This window comes from Sorex fumeus, unplaced genomic scaffold (genome assembly GCF_029834395.1).
Source record: "Sorex fumeus unplaced genomic scaffold, SorFum_2.1 ptg000017l, whole genome shotgun sequence".
Classification (NCBI taxonomy): Eukaryota; Metazoa; Chordata; class Mammalia; order Eulipotyphla; family Soricidae; genus Sorex; species Sorex fumeus.
In genome coordinates, this window is record NW_026606074.1 from 1,324,160 (window position 1) to 1,347,380 (window position 23,221).

The 23,221-nt window shown below is 53.6% G+C and overlaps 1 protein-coding gene across 1 annotated transcript; it reads left to right on the top strand.

Annotated features, from left to right (window-relative positions):
* Positions 1 to 22,270: 22,270 nt before the first annotated feature.
* Positions 22,271 to 23,221, top strand: LOC130021585 (olfactory receptor 14I1-like). The gene has a single exon (XM_056112341.1). It carries the CDS (start codon positions 22,271 to 22,273, stop codon positions 23,219 to 23,221), a length of 951 nt encoding a protein of 316 aa, XP_055968316.1.

A 23,221-nucleotide genomic window follows, 5' to 3' on the forward strand; every position in this document is an offset into this window, starting at 1 on the left:
GGCAGGTAGGCGCAGCTCGGGCTTCAGCTGCAAGTCTGCACTCGGCCCCCATCAGGCCTCAGCCCGGCCTCCCGTGGGCACTGCTCCTCTGGCTTCACAGTGTGCCAGTCCCTGGCTGGGTCGTGCCCTGGACTTCTCTGGCAGGATCGGGTGACAGAGCACTGAGGTCGGGTGTTGGCCCCTCCTGCGCCCTCCGTGCCCACCCACCTGGGGGCGACTTCCTGTCCCCTGTGAGTCTGCTCCCGGGTTACAGCCTAACCCCAGCTATGCCTGTCCCATGGCTCACAGGTGGCACCCTAGTGCCCACAGGAGGTGGAGAGGAAGGCGGCCCACTCTCCCTCCCGGCTCTCTCCCGGGAGTCGCTGGTACAGATACCAGGAGTCATTGTGAAGGTCAGAGTTGGTCTCCACTGTATGTCTGTTTAGTGTTTTCTGCCTGGTGCCACTGCCCTGGGCTTCCTCTTACAGTTAAGTCCCCCACCCCCAGGGCCACTGCTCCCTGAAGAGATAGACAGCTGGTTTCCCTCTGGGTGCTTCTGGGAGGAGCCTGATGGCTCCAGGCCAGTTCCTCCACCCTGCCCCCCCTCCCACCAGCGAACCCCACCCTAAGGCTCCCGTGGCCCAGGCCTGTCCTGAGTCCAGTGTTCATTGCCCTCCTCTTGGCACAGGTGCTCAGTCTTGGTCCCTTCTTTAAAGCATCACAGCTAGTGCTTTCCTTCCGCCCCGATGCCCCTGCTGGCTGGGCCCCCAAAGAAGCCGGGTCCCTCTTTTCTCCACGGACCCGGTGTTGAGGAATGAGACCACCCTCTCGGCCTGCTCTTTTATTTACCTTAGCACTTGTTCACATGGAGATCGTAAAACTGTGTTTAGCCCTGGTCAAGGGATTGTGGGCTACAGCTCAGTCTAGTGAGACCAAGTCCCCGGCAGGCTTCCAGGGAAGCGTCCCTTCAGGCGAGTAGCAGACTGGCACCCTCCCGGGCCTCCTTCGCTGGTCTCACGCCTACCGACATCCTGGTCACAGACGCATGTCCCCAGCTAGGCGGGCACACAGCAGACATGCTCCCTGGCACCAACTTCTGCCCATTGGCCTGTAGTCAGCACCCCTTTGAGTGTTTGGTCCATGCTCTCGGCCTCCAGCTTCCCGAGAGGGACCCACGGCCCTTCTAACCACCGTCCACGGGTCCCTGAGCCCCGCAGCCCTCTCAGTGGCACTCGACTAGTGTCCGGGGCGTCCCAGACAGTGGAGCTGGGCGCCCCTCCTGAGGGCGGCCTGCACGTCCCTGTTCCTCAGGCTGTAGACCAGGGGGTTGAGGAGGGGCGTGAGCACCGTGTAGAGCAGCGAGAAGACCTTGTTGAGGCTGAGGGTGGTCTCCGAGGGCGGCGTCATGTACACCGCCATGAGGGTCCCATAGAACACGCTCACCACGATCAGGTGGGACGAGCAGGTGGAGAAGGCACGCTGCCTCCCGGCCGCGGACGAGATCCTGAGGATGGAGGCCAGGATGCAGCCGTAGGACAGCAGCGTCCAGCAGAAGGGGGACAGCGAGAGGACAGAGGAGGCCAGGGCCGCCTTCTCCAGCGCCGCCGTGTCCGAGCACGAGAGCTTCACAACCGGGAAGTAGTCGCAGAAGAAGTGGTTGATGAGGTGGGGGCCACAGAAGCTGAGGGCAGCCAGTGGGGCCAGCATGGCGCCCAGGAAGAGGAAGCCGCCCGCCCAGGCGCCCAGGGCCAGCCGGGCACAGGCCCTGCCGTCCATGAGCACGGGGTATCTGAGCGGCCGGCAGATGGCCAGGTAGCGGTCATAGGACATGGCAGCCAGCAGGAAGCACTCGGCAGTCAGCAGGGCACCCACCAGGTACAGCTGTGCTACGCAGGCAGCCCAGGACACGGTGACCCCCCCGGCCAGCAGCTCCCGCAGCAGCAGGGGCACGATGCTGCTGGTGTAGGCCACGTCCACGCAGGACAGGTGGCACAGGAAGATGTACATGGGGGTGTGCAGGCGGGGGCTGGCCCTCACGGCCAGCATCAGCACCAGGTTCCCCAGCAGAGTGACCACGTACAGGCCGAGGAACAAAGCAAACAGGCCCACTCCCGCCTCCGCGAGGTCCCCGAAGCCCAGCAGGAAGACGTAGGCGATGGACGAGGCGTTTCTTCTTGGCGCCGCCCCAGGCTGTGAACAACAGAGAGCAAACACGTGAACCCAGGGCCGGCGGGGCTCCCCGGGCGGGGGTGAGGACCCCCTTCCAGGTGGGGCAGGGCTGGTCTGCCTCCTGCTGAGGCCCCAAACCTGCGGCTACACACAAGCTTCCCCACTCAGCGCCCCTGCAGCCATCCACCACGCCCCTCCAGGACCAGCCTGGAACTAAAGCAACCAGGCGCCTCCCCAGCCTAGAGCCTTCTCTGGAAGACGGACACTTAGACATCGAAGGCCACACTTTGAAATCTTGGTGGGTAGTCACTAATCAGGTGACACTGTGTCCCGCGTCCTCCCCCTGCTTCCCACGACATCTCCCCTGGTGAACCCGCAGTGAGGCCTCGCTCGTCACTAGGGAAGCACCGGCACCACCTGATGGTCCAAACTCAGCCCTGGCAGCTTGCGTAGAGGTCTAATCAAAAGTCTCAGCCGCTACAGCTGTTACAAAATAAAGCCTTGGAAGCAGTAGGAAATAGATACTGGATGTTCTAAGTAAGAGTGGAATGGCGCCTCCCGTAGGCCAGAGGCACGCATGATCATGGGAAGCTGTTGCAGTTTGGTGCCAAAGGGGAGGAATCGGAGGGCGAGGGCCTCCGCTCCCCGGGCAGCGGAGAGAGGAGGAATTCTGTTTGGAAACAAGCTGGGAGTGACCAGGCACAGGTGCTCAGAGTAGCCCGGGAAAGGAAGGGTCGCCTAAGAAGGAGGTGGAATGAGATCACCAGTTAGTCTGTGGGCAGCCTTCTGTGTCCTTCCCCCACGTGCTGTCACTTTAAGAAGCCGCTGTGGGGGGCTGGAGCGATAGCACAGTGGGTAGGGCATTCGCCTTGCACGTGGCCGACCCAAGTTCGATTTCCAGCATCTCATATGGTCCCCTGAGCACCGCCAGGAATAATTCCTGAGTGAAGAGCCAGGAGTAATCCCTGTGCATCGCCGGGTGTGACCCAAAAGGCAAAAAAAAGAAGCCACTGTGCCTGGTTGGTGCCCCCAGATACTCCACAGTGGCCCCAGCAGACACTCCCTCTCACCCTATCACTGCCACTGCTCTCCCGGGAGGAGAACTCGAGACTTCGGGAGCCTCACGAGGAGGTTTCTGGGTGATGGCAGCTGCAGCCCCTCCCGCTGCCCTGGACTGCGTGGGAGTGCTCTCCAGAGCGTCCCTTTCTGCAGATGCTGCCATGGAGTGTGTGGGTTGAGGTGAGGGTGGATGTGTTTCTGATTACCTGTAGGTGACTCAGCATTTGCAGTAGCACGCCTGAGACACTGGTAAAGGAGCTCTGTCCCCGGCCTCGGGCATGCATGGACATGTGCCTCGGCCATCCACAACGCTGCCCTTGTCTCGGGACTGGGAATTCCTGCCGTGGTCTGGGAGCCATGAGAGCTGTCTCAGAAGTTCCTGCACATCGGGACAGCCACGGGGCTGCTCGGTGAAGGCTCCAGTCGAGGAATGAACAAACTGATCCAACAGAGTGACCTGCAGGGGCTGGAGAGACAGCATGGCGGGCTGCCCTCCATCCCTGGAACCACGCGTGCTCCCGCGACCCTCGCCAGAAGGGGTCCCAGAGCAAGGAGGCAGGAGTAAGCCCTGAGCACCACTAGGTGAGGCCCCAAAACAGCAACCAGTGACTCACTGACCCTCCTACGGAATGGAAACCGTCTCTTAGTGCTGAGCTTTGTGCCAGAAGAGCAGGGACGCTGGCACTTCAACAGTCATGAAGTGAGGCTCCTCAGAGCGCCCCCTGGAGCTGGCATGCGAGGGGGACACAGAGAAACGACCCTGACACCCGCCTCTAGTTGACTAGAGGCTGGACTCTGAGGACCACCAGCCTGGTCGCTGCCTCCCCCGGCCCATCCCTACACCCGAGTCTCTGCTGGTCACTTTCCCCCACTGCTCACTCTGCTTCCTGTCTCACTGTTCCCTCCCCAGCATCACAGTTACCAAGCATGGTAAACCACAAATAAGTTCTGCCACTTGGTGTCTCCAGTGCCGTGCAGGGGCTCTCCGGGGGGCCCCCCGAGTCTCCCTGAGAGCTCCTGAACTTCTCAGCAGCAGGAGCAGGAGCTGCCTTCGGGTCTCACGGCTGGCCGGCAGGTCACCGTCATTCTCACTTTTTCTCTTGCCCGTTCCCAGGTCCACGTCGTGACTCTGAGGCATCAGCTCAGGCTCCACCCTTTGGTGGCCGCTGTCCCTCGAGGCACTGTGTCTCTTCCTCACCCGAGCTGTCAGGCAGAGCATACCTCCTCTGCCTCTCCTTTCTCCTGGAGACTGTGTCCAGCTGGGCGTCTGTCGAGTCTCCTGCATTTTCAGTATCCCCCTTGTCTCAGACACTTCCCTCTCTTTCCCTCCCCTCGCTGTCGCTTAGTGGGTGTTTTATTCTGCCTCTTCGGATCTGGTGAGATTGCTGCACATGTCTGTCTCCTCAGCAGAATATCGTCTAAGCTCTCATTGCCTGCAGAAATCTTGTAGCTGCCCACACATTAGTTCAGACGTCCGTTGAAGCGTGGCCTGTTGCTGGGCACATTGTGCTCTGCCTGTTCTGATTCTGACCCTTCCTGTTCCCATCCGGGTGAATGCCAGATCCTTGGGGAAAGCAGATGGATTTCCACATCCTGTTTCACCTCATGTGTGCTGAGACTCCCTAGCGCAGGCCAAGTGGACAGCTCTGGTCTCTCAAACGAGATGGCCATCAGCCTACTGGCATCTCCACACTTCTCCCACAGAAGGTGTCAGACATGTCCTCTCTCCTCACGTCCAGATGTCCTCTAGAAGCAGATGAAGGTCCCTTCCTGGCCCTTCTCCCCACCGCACCCCTTTCTAGTAACCCTCTCCACCCGTGACCTTCTCACTCCCACACTGACTGCCATGAGGACTGGAATCCAGTCTCACGAAGATTCATGTAAATTCGCACCTGTCACCTCCAACCCCCAGCACTCATGACAGCTCTTGGGGATGAGCAATCTTTCGTTAAGGTCATGGACGAGACAGAACAAACTCATGAGACCCATCAAAGAGTGTCACAGAAAAGGTGGCACAGGAGCGATGTGTGAAGTGTTCTGCCTCTGAATTAGGAGCAATGTGGGAGTTTGCGTATGTGCCCAAAGTGGGAGGACGGGGGAATAGACAGTTTCTAAGGAGGAAAAGGGCCTTAAGATGCCACTTGTTCAGAAACACAGATTGAAATAGATCATCTGTTGGCAAGAATCCATGTGAAGCGCCTGAAGTCTTGCAAAAAAACATTTACCTGAGGGGGCTGGAGCAATAGCACAGTGGGTAGAATGTTTGCCTTGCACATGGCCAACCGGGGTTCAATTCCCAGCATCCCATATGGTCCCCTGAGCACTGCCAGGGGTAATTCCTGAGTGCGGAGCCAGGAGTAAACCCTGTGCATTGCTGGGTGTGACCCCCCCAAAAAAAACACAACCATTCACCTGAGTCAAAATCAAGTACACCCTGAGCTCATTCCTCTTCAGCCTCTTCCTTCTTTCCTGGCCCTTCTCCCCACCGCACCCAGAGGCCCCCGGTACGTGCATTTTCTCTGTAACTGTAACTGGCAGGCTGTGCCATCCGTAAACTCCAAAGTGAGTATTACAGACACTCGATTCGTCGCACATGCCCTGCTTTTGGAAACCTCAAAGTATGCTCCCATGGAGATAAAGTAGGAAAGTCTTTCTGGGCAGTGAGAATGGACACTAAGGACCCTGGTGTTGGGAGGGTCCCTAGGAGAAGGAGGATGGGGGTAGAACCAGAGGCCAAAGCTGGAGAGTCGGAAGACAGCATTCCCATGGAGAATTTCATCCTTTTCCCTCTGCTGTGTATGTGCATGTGTGTGTGCGTGTGCGTGCGTGTGTGTGTGTGTGTGTGTGTGTGTGTGTGTGTGTGTGTGTGTGTGTTGTTTGGGGATCTGTACTTTGTCTTTGTCTCCAGGTCAAAACAACTGCCAAAAAGACAAAGCATGTCTCTGACCAAGGGTAAATCGAATCATGAATTCCCATTGAGAGATTCAGAGAAAACACTCTCTTTGGTTTGCTCCTCTCTGCTCTCCTGGCCTGACTTCCACTCGGACTCTGTGTTCAGGGGAAACCAGTGTTCTCAGCCTTTCTGTGCTTGAGAGAACCTGCCACCTGCATGCAGACGGGACTCTCCTCCCGAGGTCACCCCGCGCGTTTCTGCCCGAGAGATCTCCGGATTTCTTACCCGGAGTCCGTCTCGGCCTTTCTGCATTTTGGCATCTGTGAGTGGGCACCTACAAGGGCAAGGCTGAGTTTGCAATGCCCTGGCGAATAGTTCATTCGGAATACCCCGTTGCCAGCGTCTTGAAGCCCAAACGTAATTCCATTTGTTTTCTCTCTGTCTTTTATAGTCACAGGCTTGGGCCCCGTCACTCCCAGGGTGCACAGAGACGGATCAATTCTAGTGGGAGAGTCTCATGCAAAGTTTCATTTACCAAGAGAATTCACATGAGAAGTCACGCGGAGGCTTGTTGTGTGTGTGCTTTGAAAGGAAAAGGCAGATGCCCCATCAGCAGAAGCATCGTGTTGACTATGAGGGTCGCCCTGCTGACTGCAGATACTTCTTTCTCCCCTGTTTCCTGTGCTTCGTATTTTTCTTCCTTCACCAGGTCCCTCTCACCCCTCGCTTCCTTTTACTTCTAGTCCTTAGTAATTTCTCACCCATCTGGTACTATTTAAGGAAACTATAGACTGAAACAGATCAAGGCGATGCGATCAAAAACAGGAATTTTTATTTACATACAAGTGGTACCACATGGAAAGTATCATGTTAAGCGAAATGAGTCAGAAAGAGCGGGATAGACACAGAAAGATTGCATTCATCTGTGGAACATAAAGTGACAAAACGGGAGACTAACACCCAGGAGTGGCCGAGATTAGTACCAGGAATTTTGCTCCATGACTTGGAGGCCAGCCATATGTGCTAGGGGAGAAGGAAGCTCAGATAGAGAAGGGAGCACCAAGTAAAGGGTGTTGGGAGGATCCTCCCAGGATGGGAGAAGCATGCTGAAAGTAGACTATAGACCAAACATGATTGCCACTCAATGCCTCTCTTGCAAACCACAGGACCCAAAAGGAGAGAGAGAACAAAAGGGAATGCCCTGCCACAGAGGCAGGGTGGGATGGGGGGGCGGGGGGCGGGGAGGGGTGGGAGGGATACTGGGACCCGTGGTGGTGGAGGATGGGCAGTGGTGAAGGGATGGGTACTTGATCATTGTATAACTGAAACCCAAGCACAAAAAATAAATAAATAAATCACCAACGAAAAAAAAACCAGGAATTTTTAGTCATTTTATTGAGGCCCCAAGGTTCACAGTGCTGTTACCACCTTTTTCATTCCTCCACACCTATCACCAGAGCCGCCTCCAGCACCCCCCCAGGCCCCCACCCCCCTCCATGGATGAAGCCTTCAGTTCCCGTGACTTGGACCTTGTGTTACTCTCTGCCTGTGTTTCTGTTTTTCTCCCCTCATATAGGAAAGATTCCTTTTTCTTTTTTTGAGGAGGCTTGGACACCTACACATATATAGGTGAGTAGGGTGATCTCCTGAAATTCCACAACATTGTAAACAAAAAAATTTCAAACGCTAAATTTTTTTGAGTTATATAAGTTTTAAGAATAATTTGGTGCTAATACAATTTTGTATTCACATGAAATAAGAAAATTTACCAATGTAAATTTTAGTAAAATTGAAGGGAATTAAGAAAAAAAAATTTTTTTTAGGTTTATGAATCACACCTAGTGATTCTCAGGGTTTGTCCTGGGTCTGCACTCAGGAATTAGTCCCTGTGAGCTCAAGGGACCAGATGGGGTGCCAGGGATTGAACTGGGTTGGCCACATGCAAGGCAAGTGACTTACCGACCATGCTATCTCTCCAACCCCCAAAGTATGTTATTTTAAAGAGGGAGAATCATTCTCAGGCATAATCCTTTTTAAGTGCATTAATTAACTGCAAGAACACAAAAAAATTGATTTACTAAACCTATTTCCTTATTAGGTCTTATTTCCCAACAGAACCCCAGAAGAAACTGGTTTTAGCAGAAAACCAGATAAAACACCTGCAAGCTGTTAAACTACAGTTGTAAACACAACTTATAAAATTCAGCAGGAGAGGGGCCAGAGAGATAGGTGTAGGGGGGTGCCCTGCACACAGCGCCCAACGTTCCCTCCCCGGGATCCCGTAGAGTACCCCGGCTGCCGGGACTGATCCCTGAGCACCACTGGGTATGGCCCTGACTGCCAGTGCCCACCACCCCAACAGTCAGCAGACACCAGCAGGAAGAAAACCAGAAAGTACGCAGGTGTCTGAAGAGCCCATACAATACTCCTGAGAGTCCGGTGCTTCAAAGAAGGAATCAAAAAGAAAACGTTCAGTCTTGAGATAAATAAATGAATATTTAATTTTTAATCTTGAGCTAAATGAAAACCGTGACATGCCAAAGCCTATGAGCTGTAGAAAACCTTAGCTCTAAGGTGAACCTTACCTGCTCCTGTCAAGGTGACAGGTGGGGGGTGGGGAGTGGGGGTCTGGGTATGGAGGGACTTGACCCTGGTGCGGGGATTGGTGATGAAATAGCTTATGCCTAAAACTCAATAACTTTATAAAACACAGTTCTTTAAAGATGGGGGGGAAAGATGAACATTACCTATTAGAAATGCCTACCTTAAAAAGTGAAAGATTAAAATATAGATTCACTACACAATGATTTAGAAATAGAAAAATATTTAAATAACATAAGCTTCAACTTAATAGAAGGACGGAAATTAAAAAAATCAAAGTAGAAGTTAAAAAGCACAGTGAAAATATAAAGCTAAGCAGCTTTTTTTTCCAGAGACAAGAAAAATTGGTAAGCTTTTCGGTAAGGGATGAAAATGCTGCTGATAATAATAATCGTGAAGAAGCGTAAAATCATGAACAGCAGAGGCTGTGTCGCGTATGAAGTCCTGGCAGTGCGAAGGGCCCAGACCGGCTACTATCAACCGCTGGGAGCAGCTGTGGAGAACTCTGGATGAAGCAGGATACAGGGTCATTCCTACAGGCGCAATGCCCAGTGAGACCGCAGCCTGGAGCAGATGCCCACCGAGACTGCCCCTCAGGGCAGGGACCGGCCACCACCCCAGACTGTGTTGCCAGCACCAAGATCCCCTCAACATCACAGGTCACTGCAGAGCCTCCTTGGTTTTTCTTGTATTTCAGAGACATTTTTCTTCACTCTCTCGAATAAAGTAAAATCAGCCTGATGGCCCAGGGTATGTTCAGGGCCGGGGGACTCGGGCCAGAAGTGCTGAGGCCCTTAGTTCAGTCTCTGGCATCACAATGTAACAAGATCAAGATTTAAGATCCAGGGCTGGAGCGATAGCACAGTGGGCGTTCGCCATGCACGCGGCCAACCCAGGTTTGATTTCCAGCATCCCATATGGTCCCACCGAGCACTGCCAGGAGTAATTTCTGAGAGCCAGGAGTAACCCCTGTGCATCGCCAGGTGTGACCCAAAAAGCAAAAAAAAAAAGATTTAAGATCCATGACGGTAGGTTTGAGAAGTGTATAGAAATGTGGAACAGGTCTTTCTTTCTAACATTTCAGAAAACGGTTTTGATCTGGCCAAGCCCTCTTGGTAAGGCCGTGTGAGACATCCCCGCGAGAGGACCCGATGGCACGGGCTCACGGAAGACGGCTGCACCACACTTAGCATCATACCAGTGGTACCATGAAGACAGCTATGCCATACCAGCACCACACCGATGGCACTGTCAGATCAACGGGACGCATCCAGTGAGCCCTGTGTGGGCGACGGGAAGTGGACACTCAGGTACAGCTCTCGTGGTCATTCATGTCACAGAGTATTGCCATTAACAAAGCCACGTGCTGTGTCTGTGGAGGCTGTGACTCTCCCACACTATGTGACACAGATGCAGAGTTTTCACGATGCCCTCTCAGAACAGTATTGCAAGCCAGAGTCTAAAGGGGAGATGGAGAGAGAGAGAGAGAGAGAGAGAGAGAGAGAGAGAGAGAGAGAGCGCCATAGAGGCAGGGTTGGGGGGTGGAACCGGGGACTTTGGTGGTGGGAAATGTACACTGGTGAAGGGAAGGATGTTGGAATATTGTTTGACTAAAATTCAATCATGAACAACTTTGTAACTGTCTATCTCAGTGGTTCCATTTTAAAAAGTTTCGGGGGCTGGAGCAATAGCACAGCGGGGAGGGCATTTGCCTTGCACGCGGCCGACCCAGGTTCGATTCCCAGCATCCCATATGGTCCCCCGAGCACCACCAGGAGTGATTCCTGAGTGCAAAGCCAGGAGTAACCCCTGAGCATCACCGGGTGTGACTCAAAAAGCAAAAAAAATAAATAAATAAAAGTTTCACCCCATGGGATAGGCTTCCCATGAGTGGCTGGCCCACACCCAAGACACTGGGCCATCCTAGCTCACCAAATTCTGCTGCAAGCAGCCATTTTGGTTTGGGGGAAGGGGTTAGAACACCAGGATGGCTTAAGTGGGTCACTGGCTTGTAAAAACCCTGTTACCTGCTTGTCAGATGCTAGCAGCCTAAGAAGGTCGTGAACTTCTTGCTCTCAGTGAAATTTGTGGTCGTGTTTCTTTTTTTTTTCTTTTTGGGTCACACCCGGCGATGCACAGGGGTTCCTCCTGGCTTTGCACTCAGGAATCACTCCTGGTGGTGCTCGGGGGACCATATGGGATGCTGGAACTCAAACACGGGTCGGCCACGTGCAAGGCACATGCTCTACCCACTGTGCCATCGCTCCAGCCCCTGGTCATGTTTCTAGAACCTGAATAAACCCATTTTTCTCACATCTAAGAAAAAAAGAGTTAAAGAGAAATGTTTTTCCATAGTCAATTACAGGGTAAAAGGGAGAGAGAAATATAGGACAAGTTGCCCAGGGTTGAGTTTTCAGTGTAGATCAAAGACGCTTGGTTGACCCATCTCGGCAGTGAGCAGCTCACTCACCCTCATTCTGCCTCATGTCCTGACACATCAGTCATCTCCACAAAAGCCTTAGACATCGCTCCAGCACATCAGGGGAGCCAGGATGCAGGTGACCCAGGCGTGCTATGATGCTCTTCCACACAGGACCTTCCGGAGTGCGTTCTTCACCTCCGTGTTCCTCAGGCTGTAGATCATAGGGTTCAGCATCGGGGTGATGACACCGTACAGCATGGAGATGAGTCTGTCCCTGGCGGAGCTCTCGCTTGAGTAAGGGTGGATGTAGGTGAAGATGGCGGCTCCGTAGAAGAGACAGACCACCAGGAGGTGGGACGCACAGGTGGAGAAGGCTTTGCGCTTCCCCTCCACAGACTGGATCTTCAGGATGGTGGAGATGATGTCGACGTAGGAGATGAGGGTGACCACGCAGGCCCCAACCCCAAAGATGCCTCCAATCACCAGCACCAGCAACTTTGCCACAAACGTGGATGAGCACGCCAAGGCCACCACCTGGGGGATGTCGCAGTAGTACTGGTTGACACGGTTGGACTTGCAGAAAGACAGGCGGAAGGTGAGCACCGTGTGCAGGAGGGAGTTGAGAAACCCCGCGGCCCAGGTGGCCGCCGTCAGCTGCATACAGCGAGCCTTGGTCATGATGAGGCTGTAGCGAAGGGGGAAGCAGATGGCCACGTACCGGTCATACGCCATGACTGCGAGAAGGAAGACCTCCGTCCCCATCAGGGCCACCAGGAAGTAGAGCTGCGTGGCACATCCCAGGAAGGAGATGCTGTGCTGCTCCGTCAGGAGGTTGTCCAGCATCTTGGGGACAGTGGCAGAAGGACACGAGATGTCCAGGAGGGACAGGTTGGCCAGGAAGAAGTACATGGGCGTGTGCAACTTCCTCTCCGCCCCTATGGCCAAGAGAATGGCCCCGTTGCCCAGCAAGGTGACCTGGTAGATGACAGCAAAGACCACAAAGAGAGGGTAGCGAACCCCAGGGAGATCTGAGAGCCCAATCAGGGTAAACTGAGTCACGGTGCTGCGATTGTAGGCCTCCATCCCCTCTCTCCACGGTGAACAGCCTGAGGGTGGGGGACAATGAAATAAGAGGCCACGGGTTAGAGCAAATGGTCAAGGGGGCCGTGAGGACAAGGCCTGGCAGCTGGGCACAGCTCAGGTGGATGGTCTCAGCCCTGCATGAAGCCGAGGTGGGAATGACCCCAGCTATATTTTATTTCTCAGATCATCCCCCCTACTTGTCAGCAGCAATAAGGAAGCCACTAAGTCCAGCTTCTGGGACACCGCTGACCCCAGAGGACAGTGGGATTCAGCTCAAGGAGACACATCTGCGACCCGCCTTCCCTCTGCTGCCCAGATGCTGGTAGGAGCTCAGAGCATGACCAGGTCGGTTCTCTGACCTTGAGCAGGGAGCACGGTGCTGAGGTTAAGTGTCAGCACTGCCCAGTCATGCCCGCATGCCCGGTTAGAGGGTGAGGGTGTTTCTGTGCCCGTCTCCCCACTCTGCTCTCAGGCAGCTTTCCCCTGGGTGCCACGTGGGAGACGCCCCCTCCCCTCTGCAGGCCCAGGGCTGGTCACAGCGTGGCACCGGTCAGCCTTGTCCCTGTTTCCTGAGCTTGGGCCTCAGGGGCAGAAGCACGGTCAGTGAATCAGACAGCACGTCGGGCCAGAGAGGGAGGACAGAGGCACACAGTCCTGTCAGCTGCGATTCTCAGGGGAGGCTGCCCCCAGGCTACTGACCAGGTAGAGCCTACACAGGCAGCCCGGGGTCAGCACAGAATCAGCTTCTCCCTACCGGACCCCAATAGCTGTCCCTGGATGGTCATTTGGGGGCTTTCATTTGCAGACTGTCTCCTGGGGGGCTTCTTGAGTGCGGAAGGGTCCGGAGTAGGGGGGAGGGGATTCAAATGAACAGTCTCCCTCTTTGCACCCAGCACAGAGGCAGCAGTCTGTGGCCTGACCAGGGGCAGGGTCCCATCGGGGGATCCCGTGGAGCCGATGAGAATATCTGCCTCCCTGCCCAGTGGCACGAGCTTCCAGGCTCTCTGCAAAGGGCTCTCACTCCTGGCCAGGAGGGACCCGGGCCACAGCTCTGAGATGCTGGGCTTGGCCAGACCCGGCCCCTGCTGCTCTCACTCACCTCGTACAGGTGGCCAGGCAGGCGCCCCCCAGCCAGAGCCCCTCCCTCAGCAGAGAACGGCTCCTGGTTCCCACTGGGGAGAGAAAGCAAAGGTGTCACTAGGCTCGGGAGCCCCGACCCAGACTCAGCCCTCAAGGCAACGCCCACCGCCTTGTGTCAGGGACGCTGTCTGAGGGACTCCCTGGCTCTGAGAGCTATTTGAGTCAAGACGTTCAGTCACCTCCCTCGGTCGGTGTGGGGTCTGGTCAGGGACAGAATGAAAGGGCTGGTCAGACCCACCCCCGGGGCCCAGGCTGAGCCCGGGTCTGCTTTGCCCCCACAGGCTCCGCCGACGCTCAGCGTCCCTGCCAGTAGCATGAGGCCACACGAGTAAGCGGTGACCCAGCCCCCGGCCCCAAGCCCAGGCAGCCCTGACTAGCGTTCAGTTTGCCTTCCGCCCGGGCGGACCTTCCCGAGGGGCCGGGCCCGCTCGGTGCCTGTCTTGCCTTTCCCGTCTCGGCGCTGCCTTGGCCGTACAGCGTCAGTAGGAAGAAGGCACAGGAGCGGGGCAGGAGCCAGGCTCGCAGCTGAAGGCACATTCCTCCCCGGCACAGCACCTTGCCGCTTATATCAGGCCCGGGGCGTCCTCAGGGAGCAGCGCCTTGGCCCTGGGGGCACAAGGCTTCTCCTGCAGCCCTGAACCCCACTGACGGCCTTGCCGGTGACCGTGGCCCCGGTTACTTCACCTTAGCAGGTCACGAGGGGCAGCAAGTGCAGGACACTGACCCCACAGCGTGCGCTGGAGACCTGGGAGCCAGGACCCAGCCCACAGCTGACCTGAAGGAGCAGCATGGGGGCGTCTTTGTCTGACAGACGGTGCTTGTCTCATGGTCTCAGCTTGAACTCTGACAGGTCATTTTGAGGTGTCCGTGCAGACACACTGACCACATCAGGCTTGTTCCACCCCTATAACTGCCAGGCTCCTACCTCTGCCGGGCATCCTGGGTCCAGGACTGCCCTCTGCAGGCAGGTGCAGAGTCCAACCCCACGGGTGACCCAGGACCCTGAGGTAGGGCACAAGTTTCCTTCCTGTGAGGTGACCTTTCTGCAGCTTGTCCCAGATGACGGTGGTTGTGGGGCCAGTCTGGCCTTGGGAGTCCCTCTTTGTGACTTTCCTTCCCATTGAGGAGCTGACGGAGGCTTCTCTCCTGTGCACAGCTGCTGCCCACTGAGAGAGGGTCAGGCGCCCAGACATGTCCACGAGCCCAGTCAGGGTAAACTGAGTCATGGTGCTGAGACTGTAGGCCTCCATTGACTCTCTTTGTGAGGGTCTTCCTGGGGGAGGGAATGGCACCAGCATCCGTGGGTCTTAGGGTGCCTGAAGAGGAGGGGGCTTGTGGGGGTGCAGGGGGCCTGAGCTTCTCTGGTCACCAGGACTGTGTGTAAAGCCTCGTCTTTGGGAGGAACAAGTGGGGAAGCCCCTAAGCCCAGCTTCCGAGAGACCCTGAGAGTTGTGCCCAAGAGCACCAGGCCCCCACCTGCACACGGGGGTCCTGAGCTGGAGGTGGGTGTTGGGGTGTCAGAGTGGGGAGTGGCCCGGAGGGCGGAGTCTCTGCAGGGTCCCTGAACCGCGTGGCTCTGAGGATGGACCATCTCGTGGCTGGTGTTCAGGGCCCCGTGGGCCCCTTTCAAAGACACCAACAGTTAAGTTTCTGTGTGGCAGAAAGCCGAGTCCTGCTTGTGTTGAACTTCCTTCTCAGACTTCTGTCTGCCGTAGGGTTTATCTTCTATTATGGATAAAAATAGATTTGCAATCAATAGATGAAAAACCAATGAATTGATTTTTTGATTTTTCAAAATTAACTACACCACCTCCGCTTTGCTGATGACATCGTTCTAATAACACCAAACATTAGCCAAGCGGCACAAATGCTGGCCGACTTTGACCGTGAGTGTGGAAAGGTCAGACTACAGCTGAATCTCACGAAGACGTGTTTATGAGAAACGGTCTCGTTCCTGATGTTCCATTTGCTCTCAGTGAAATGAACATCTTCGAATGCAACAGTTATGTGTACCTTGATCGCGAAGTCAACATGACAAATGACCTGGCACCAGAGTTGCACAGAAGGAAGAGAACAGCTTGGAATGCCTTCAGGAGCACTAAAGAAATAGCTAAGAGGATGAAGAAACTCCGGTTCCAAGCACTTCTCTTCGATTCCACTGTTCTTCCTGCATTAACATACACCTCAGAGACCTGGGCCCTACAAGAACAGGATGAGAACGCTATTTGGGCCTCCCTAAGAGGAACTGAAAGAGCTAGGCTTGGAGTATCACGCTTCATTCAAATGAGAGAAAGAATCCAGAGTTCTGACTTCTGTCAACGGTCTAGAATCAGGGAAACTGTCTCGTTTGCCAAGGCATCGCAGATCAGATGGAGCTGAACACGTAATGCAATTTGGAGACGACCACTGGACTAGAGCCATTACCAACTGGATTCCACGGGACGTCAAAAGATCAGGTGGCCGCGCACCTACGAGGTGGTCAGACTTCTTCGTCAAGAACCTGAACGATCAGTTCGAGACTCTTCGTGTTCCTAGATTGAGCAGACGCCATTGGGCTACACTAGCACACAGCAGGGACAAATGGAGACATTACTGGCGCCCACTCAAGCAAATCAATGAGCAACAGGATGTCAAGTGATCAAGCGATCAAGATGAAAATGGACATAAGAATCCACATATTCTAAAAGGTGGACATGAACCTTTTTTTAGTATTAAAGAGATTTTCTCCTATGCTCACTATTTTTAATTCTGCACAGCATACTTGTCATTAGAAAACATCTTTCTCTTATAAGAATCATTTGTTACTTTCATGACCTATGTGGGGCTGGAGTGATAGCACAGCAGTAGGGCGTTCGCCTTGCACGCAGCCAACATGGCCGACCCGAGTTCGATTCCTCCGCCCCTCTCGGAGAGCCCGGCAAGCTACCGAGAGTATCTCGCCCGCACGGCAGAGCCTGGCAAGCTACCCGTGACGTATTCGATATGCCAAACACAGTAACAACAAAAGTCTCCAATGGAGACGTTACTGGGCCCACTCGAGCAAATTGATGAACAACAGGAGGACAGTGACAGTGACAGTGATGACCTATGTGGCTTCGTTTGGTTTGTTGGTTTGGTTTTGGTTCACACCTGGCAGTGCTCAGGACTTACTTCTGTCTCTTTGCTGAGGGACCACTCCCAGTGGGTGTGGGGGACCATCTGGGGGCCAGGGATACAACCAGGTCAGCTAGTGCAAGGCAAACGGTATGACCATGCTGTACTACCTGCTGTGCTGTTATTCTGGGAGTATGATTTCCTTCATTGGAACAGAGTATGACTGTGAAGCACTGTAAACAGAACTGTTTCATTATGTTTTTTAAAATAAAGCATTTTTTTTATTTTTATTAGTGAGACACCATGAGGTACAGTTGTAGACTTACAAATTTTTGTGCTTGGGTTTCAATTATACAATGGTCAAATACCCATCCCTCCACCAGTGCCCATTTCCCATTTTTATTTATTTATTTATTGAATTGTTGTGGGAAAATTACAAAGCTTTCAGGTTTAGGTCTCGGTCATGCAGATATCAATCACATTTCCCTTTACCAATACTTATTTTTCACCACGAAGAACCCCAATAAACCCCCACCCCCCACCCCCCAATGCCTGTGGGGCAGATGAATTCTAGTTAACACTCAGTCTACTTTGACTAGCTTCGTTGTTTCGATAAAAGTTGCACCATTATTATTTAGACTTTACCCCTCCCCCCCCCAAAACAGCCATGCTGAAAAAGCATTGTGGAATGGTTTGTTTTCTACAGCTGGGTTCAAGAGTTAAATGATGTCTTTTGGATTTCTGCTATTTTATTTATTAACCCTGGAAGTATTTCTACTGAGAATCAGATAATTAAGAGATGGTGTCCCCAAATAAAGGATGTTTGGAGGATCCTCCCAGGAGGGGAGATGCATGTCGAAAGTAGACTATGGACTGAACATGTTTGCCACTCAATGCCTCTTTTGCAGACCACAACACCCAAAAGGAGAGAGAGAACACAGGGGATTGCCCTGCCACAGAGACAGGGGGGATGGGGGGATGGGGGTGGGAGGGATATTATCCATGGTGGTGGAAAATGGGCACTGGTGGAGGGATGGGTATCTGATCATTGTATAATTGAAACCAAAGCACAAAAAATTGTAAATCTACAACTGTAAAAAAAAAAATAAAATAAAATAAAGGGAAAAAAAAAAGAGATGGTGTCCGTGCTTCTGGGGCCGTGGCCGTGCCGGAGAGCCGCTCGTGGGGGGCAACTGGTGACCTCGGTAGGGCGTGAAGGACGGGCCGGAGCGGCCCCCGTCCCATGAGGTTTCAGTCGCCCCCACCCCCGGCTCATACCTGCTCTCCACAAGGCTCCCGTGCAGCCGCCATCTTTCTTTCCAGAGAGGGGAGGGCGCCATTTCCCATTTTTTTAAGCCTTTCAGAAACTTCATTTTCTACATGATTCTGGAATCAAACAGAGAAGAAAACTAATTGTGCTGTGATAGCGCAGCAGGTGCGACGTTTGCCTTGCGCGCGGCTGACCCGGGTTCGATTCCTCCACCCCTCTCAGAGAGCCCAGCAAGCTACCAAGAATATCTCACCCCCACGGCAAAGCCTAGCCAGCTACCCGTGATGTATCCGATATGCCAAAAACAGTAACAACAAGTCTCACAATTTGTTATGAGACATTACTGGTGCCCGCTTGAGCAAATCGATGAACAACGGGAGGACAGTGGTACAGTGCAGTGCTACTTATCTGATTGCTGGCAGCCTGAGCACTGTCACCTTGGCAGTTTCAGAGGATGCACCACCGCCTCCTCACATAAAGCCACGCTGTCCAGCCCTCTTAGTCTTACCCAAAGCCTCCCCAGAATGTAAATATTTATGACTCACAAGCTGAACTTCCCTCACCTGTTCAATATTACTCTCCACAGAACTCAGGATTTCTTTTTATTTTTTTAATCATTTTTGTATTCAATCACTGTGAGAGAGACCAGGCAAAGCTGTTCATGATCAGGTTTCAGTCCTGCAGTGTTCCAGCACCCATCTCTCCACCAGTGCTCATTTCCCAGCACCAGTGTCCCCGGGTTCCCTGCCATCACCCCACCCAGTCCGTCTCTATGGCAGGCACTTCCCCGCCTCGCTCCCTCCCTCCCTCCTTCTACCCACTCTTTCTTTGTCTCGCTTTCTCTTTCTCTCCCCTCCCTGCCTTCCTCCCTCCCTCTCCCTCTCCCTCTCAGAGGACTGTTCCACAGCCCCAGATATTTCCTTGTGGGGAAGGTTCCGGACCCTCCTGGCTGAGCCCCTGAGTCTGATGCTGGCTGACCCTGACCTGGGAGGCTGGCACTCATTTATTGACCTCGGTTCAAACAACTCAAACAATAAGGTAAAGGTAAAGGTAAAGGCCCTCCCGTTGTTCATCAATTTGCTTGAGCGGGCCCAGTAATGTCTCCATTGGAGACTTTGTTGTTACTGTGTCTGGTATATCGAATACTCTCGGTAGCTTGCCGGGCTCTCCGAGAGGGGCGGAGGAATCGAACTCGGGTCGGCCATGCTGGCTGCGTGCAAGGCAAACGCCCTACCGCTGTGCTATCGCTCCACTCAAACAATAAGTTAGAGATTTTTTAATTATTTTTATTGAATTACCATGTCACTGTGAAATAGTTACATGGCTTTCATGATTTTCAGTCATACAGTATTCCAACACCCATCCCTCCACCAGTGTATGTTTCCCAACACCAATATCCCCCATCTCCCCCGCCTTGTTCCCTCTCCCCATTTGGCCATTATTATCTTTTGCAGTACAGATACTGAAAGGTCATCATGTTTGGTCACTTACCCACTTTCAGCACACATCTCTAATCCAGAGTCATGTCATTAATTCATTTTTTTTAATTTTTGTTAGTGAAACACCATGAGGTACAGTTGTAGATTTACAAATTTTTGTGCTTGGGTTTCAATTGTACAATGATCAAACACCCATCCCTCCACCAGTGCCCATTTCCCACCACCATGGATCCCAGTATCCCTCCTACGCCCATCCCCCCATCCCATGCTGCCTCTGTGGCAGGGCATTCCCTTTTGTTCTCTCTCTCTCCTTTTGGGTGTTGTGGTTTGCAAAAGAGGCATTAAGTGGCAATCATGTTTGGTCTATAGTCTACTTTCAGCATGCTTCTCCCATCCTGGGAGGATCCTCCCAACACCCTTTATTTGGTGCTCCTTTCTCTATCTGAGCTCCCTTTTCCCCTATCATGTGTGGCTGGCCTCCAAATCATGGAGCAAAACTCCTGGTACTAGTCTCGGCCACTCTTGGGTGTTAGTCTCCTATTTTGTTACTTTATGTTCCCCAGATGAATGCAATCATTAATTCATTTAGAGATTTTAAACTTATGATTTTCCTAGAGATATGATTTTTTTCATTACTGAATCACCATGGGATATAGTCACAAAGTTGTTCATGATCCATTCTCAGTCACACAATGTTCTGTCCAACACTCGTCCCTTCAACGGCGCATTTTTCCCACCACCAGTGTCCCCAGTTTCCATCCGCCATGCCCCCACCTGCCTCTATGGCAGACAGTCTTCTCTTCCCTACCTCCCTCTCTTTCTCTCTCTTGCTCTCTCTCTCACTCTGTCTCTCTTATTTTCCTTTTAATACTACTACTGAAAGAGCTCTGATTTAGTTCCTTAAATTATTATAACATAATTGCTTTAGGGGTTCCATAATTTACTGATTCACTATTGTACAAAAAAATTAATTTTATATCAAAATGTTCTTGTAACTGGGACTGGAGCAATAGCACAGCGGGTTGGGTGTTTGTTTGCCTTGCATACAGCCAACCCGGGTTCGATTCCCAGCATCCCATATGGCCCCCTGAGCACCGCCAGGAGTAACTCCTGAGTGCAGCGCCAGGAGTAACCCCTGTGCATTGCCGGATCTGATCCAAAAAGGAAAAAAAAACTGTTCTTGTAATTACTAAAACTCCAACCATTTTGAGAACATATTTCTAAGCCTTAGGGGCTGGAGAGAGAATACAGAGGGCAGGCACTCGCCTTACGGGGGCTGACCGGGGTAGAGCTCCAGCCCCCATGTGGTTCCTCGGCACACGAGGAGGGAGCCCTGAGCACACTAGGTGTAGCTCCCAAACCAAGAAAACTAAAATTTCCAAACATGAGAGATATTGTGTTCTTGTATCACAAGACATTGGTTCTGCCGTGCCCGACTCCCAAGGCACAGCTGAGACGTCCCTGGGGTGGGTCCCTGTGCCCCAGGGCTGACCCGGTGGTGCCTCCCTCGCTGCCAGGCTGATAATAAGGACGGCCGAGGGGACGGCTCAGCCTCAGCGCGTCCCTCACACGTAGCCGTGCCGGGACTCAGAGCAGGGACAGCCGCACCTCAGCTGGGGGAGCTGAGGAAGCCCTGCTCTCCTGCCTACATCCCTGACCCCAGGCCCCAGCCCCATTGTGCCTCGTCTACTGCAGCTCCTGGTTCTGGTCCAGCGTGAGCTTGAACCCATGCCTGACATCGCTTCTGCTCTTGCTCTCAGCTGCTCCGGCTCCCATGGCGTCAGCGCCCGGTCACTGTCTGGACAGAGGTGGCCGCTGCAGTGACAGGAAACCACTCTCCTGGGGACGCTGCCTGGGCACGGAGATGACCGTTTCCTGAGCCGGGCCCTGAGGACACGCTGGTGTCTGTGTGCATCTCCAGGACAGGCCACGTGGTGAGTGAAACGTCTCCTCAGGCGGCAGGGCCACAGGTCTGAGTCCCCACACACCTACACAGCCCCGACATAGATTCTGCTGAGCGTCCCCACCCGGACCTCTGCCCCATCCCCACACCAGCCCCTACACAGACTCTGCTGAGCATTCCCACCCGGACCCCAGGAATAGGCGGGACCACCTCCGGCTCTGGCCTCACGATGCATGTGAAGGACGTGGTGTGAAATCTGCAGCTGTAGGAAAAGCCAAAGTGTGTGGGGACCGTCCACACAGCCCAGAAGACCCCTCAGAAGAGCTCCTGAGGTAAGGCAGGTCCAGAGCCACAGGCATCCAGGGCTGAGCCAGAGGGGCCGTCCTGACCAGTGTTGGTGGGTCCCAGAGTGGGTGCTGCCGATACCTGCTTGTCCCAAGACCTTTGTCCTCAGACATGATGTCCATGTGCTGACCGTTGTCACCAGCTGTTGTTTGAGACTGTTTCCTTAAACACTTGACTTCAGTACAGTCTAGGTAGACCGTAAACTATGAAGCAATCATGATTGCTAGGGAGTACAGTTAGCTAAAAATATTCTAGAAAACCACCGCAAACATTCATATTCAGAACTGTTTTTATTAATATTGTGGAAGTTCTGCAATTGGGACAGATTGACAAGTATAATGACCAGATTATACAAAAGTAAAACCTGGGAATTCTGGTTTTTCTGAAGGAAATTTAACTATTCAATTTAGTCATGATAAAATGCACTAATAAGAAATACTAAAATAACTAAGCTTGCATTTTTACTCAGGGCATTTCAGCACAAGTGAACAAATATACTGTAACTAGGATCCTTGGACTGCATGAAGTCATTTCAGAAAAATCCAAGTCTGAGGGTGTAGGGTAGAGGTTAGGGATCTCGCCCTTGGGGCCCAGATATTGGCAGTGGCACTGAGGCAGGGGGCTGTCCGAGTGGAAGGAGGGTATGGGGACACACTAGGGGTCGCCCTGACCACCAGCTCTCAGGCGCTCCATCTCCCAAAGTCTGAAATGAGCTGTCAGCCAGCAGGATGGGGCGACCCCATTAGAGGGAGTCCCCGTGCATCCATGCGTGCACACTCGGGGGAGGGAGCGGCATCCTCTGAGGTGGTGCTGCCCCCTCCGGCCCTGCCCTCACTCCCGCCTCCTTCCAGGTGCCCACGGCCCCTCAGCTCCCATGGACAATCTCACGGCCTTCACAGAGTTCCTGCTCATGGACATCTCCAGCTCCCGGCAGCTGCAGCTCCTGCAGGGGGCGCTGTTCCTGGGGGTCTACCTGGGGGCCCTGGCCGGCAACCTGCTGACCATCAGCGCCATCGTGTCCGACCCCCGCCTGCACGCCCCCATGTACTTCTTTATCACCAACCTGTCCTTCATTGACCTCTGCTGCATCTCTGTCACTGTCCCCAAAATGATCGTCAACTCCCTGGTGGGCAGCTCGACCATCTCCCTCGCTGAATGCGCTGCCCAGATCTTCCTGCAGATTGTGTTTGCTTCAACCGAACTGGCGTTCCTGGTGGTGATGTCCTATGACCGCTATGTCGCCATCTGTCACCCCCTGCACTATGGGCTGACTGTCACCCCCCGGATGTGCACGCAGGCCGCGGGGGGCTCCTGGGCCACGGGGCTGGTCTATTCCAGCATCCACACGGGCAACATGTTCCGGCTGCCCTTCACAAAGTCCAACGTCATCCACCAGTATTTCTGCGATGTCCCTCAGATCATGAGGATCTCAGAGCCGGAGGTCCAGTTCTCTGAGTTTGCCATCCTCGCAGTCAGCTGTGGCATCGTCCTGGGCTGTTTCACGTCCTTGGTCCTGTCCTACGTGAGAATATTCTCTGCGGTGCTTAAGATGCGGTCAGCGGAGGCCCGCAACAAGGCCCTGTCCACCTGCACCCCACAGCTAGTTGTTCTTGTTCTGTTTGAAGTCTCCTTAATGATAGCTGCGTTTGGGCCCAGTGCAGATGCAGCGTCCCTCACAAATCTGCTGACCGCTCTCTCCTACCTCATGTTGCCACCTTTCCTGAACCCCATCATCTACAGCCTGCGGAACCGGGACATCGGCTCTGCTCTAACCAGAATGTTCTGCAGAGGCCCTCAGGTCCCACATAGGCATGTCGTGGGTTAG

What these genes read in the sequence shown, in the direction of transcription:
- LOC130021585 (XM_056112341.1), top strand. Translation starts at nt 22,271, where the DNA reads ATGGACAATCTCACGGCCTTCACAGAGTTCCTGCTCATGGACATCTCC.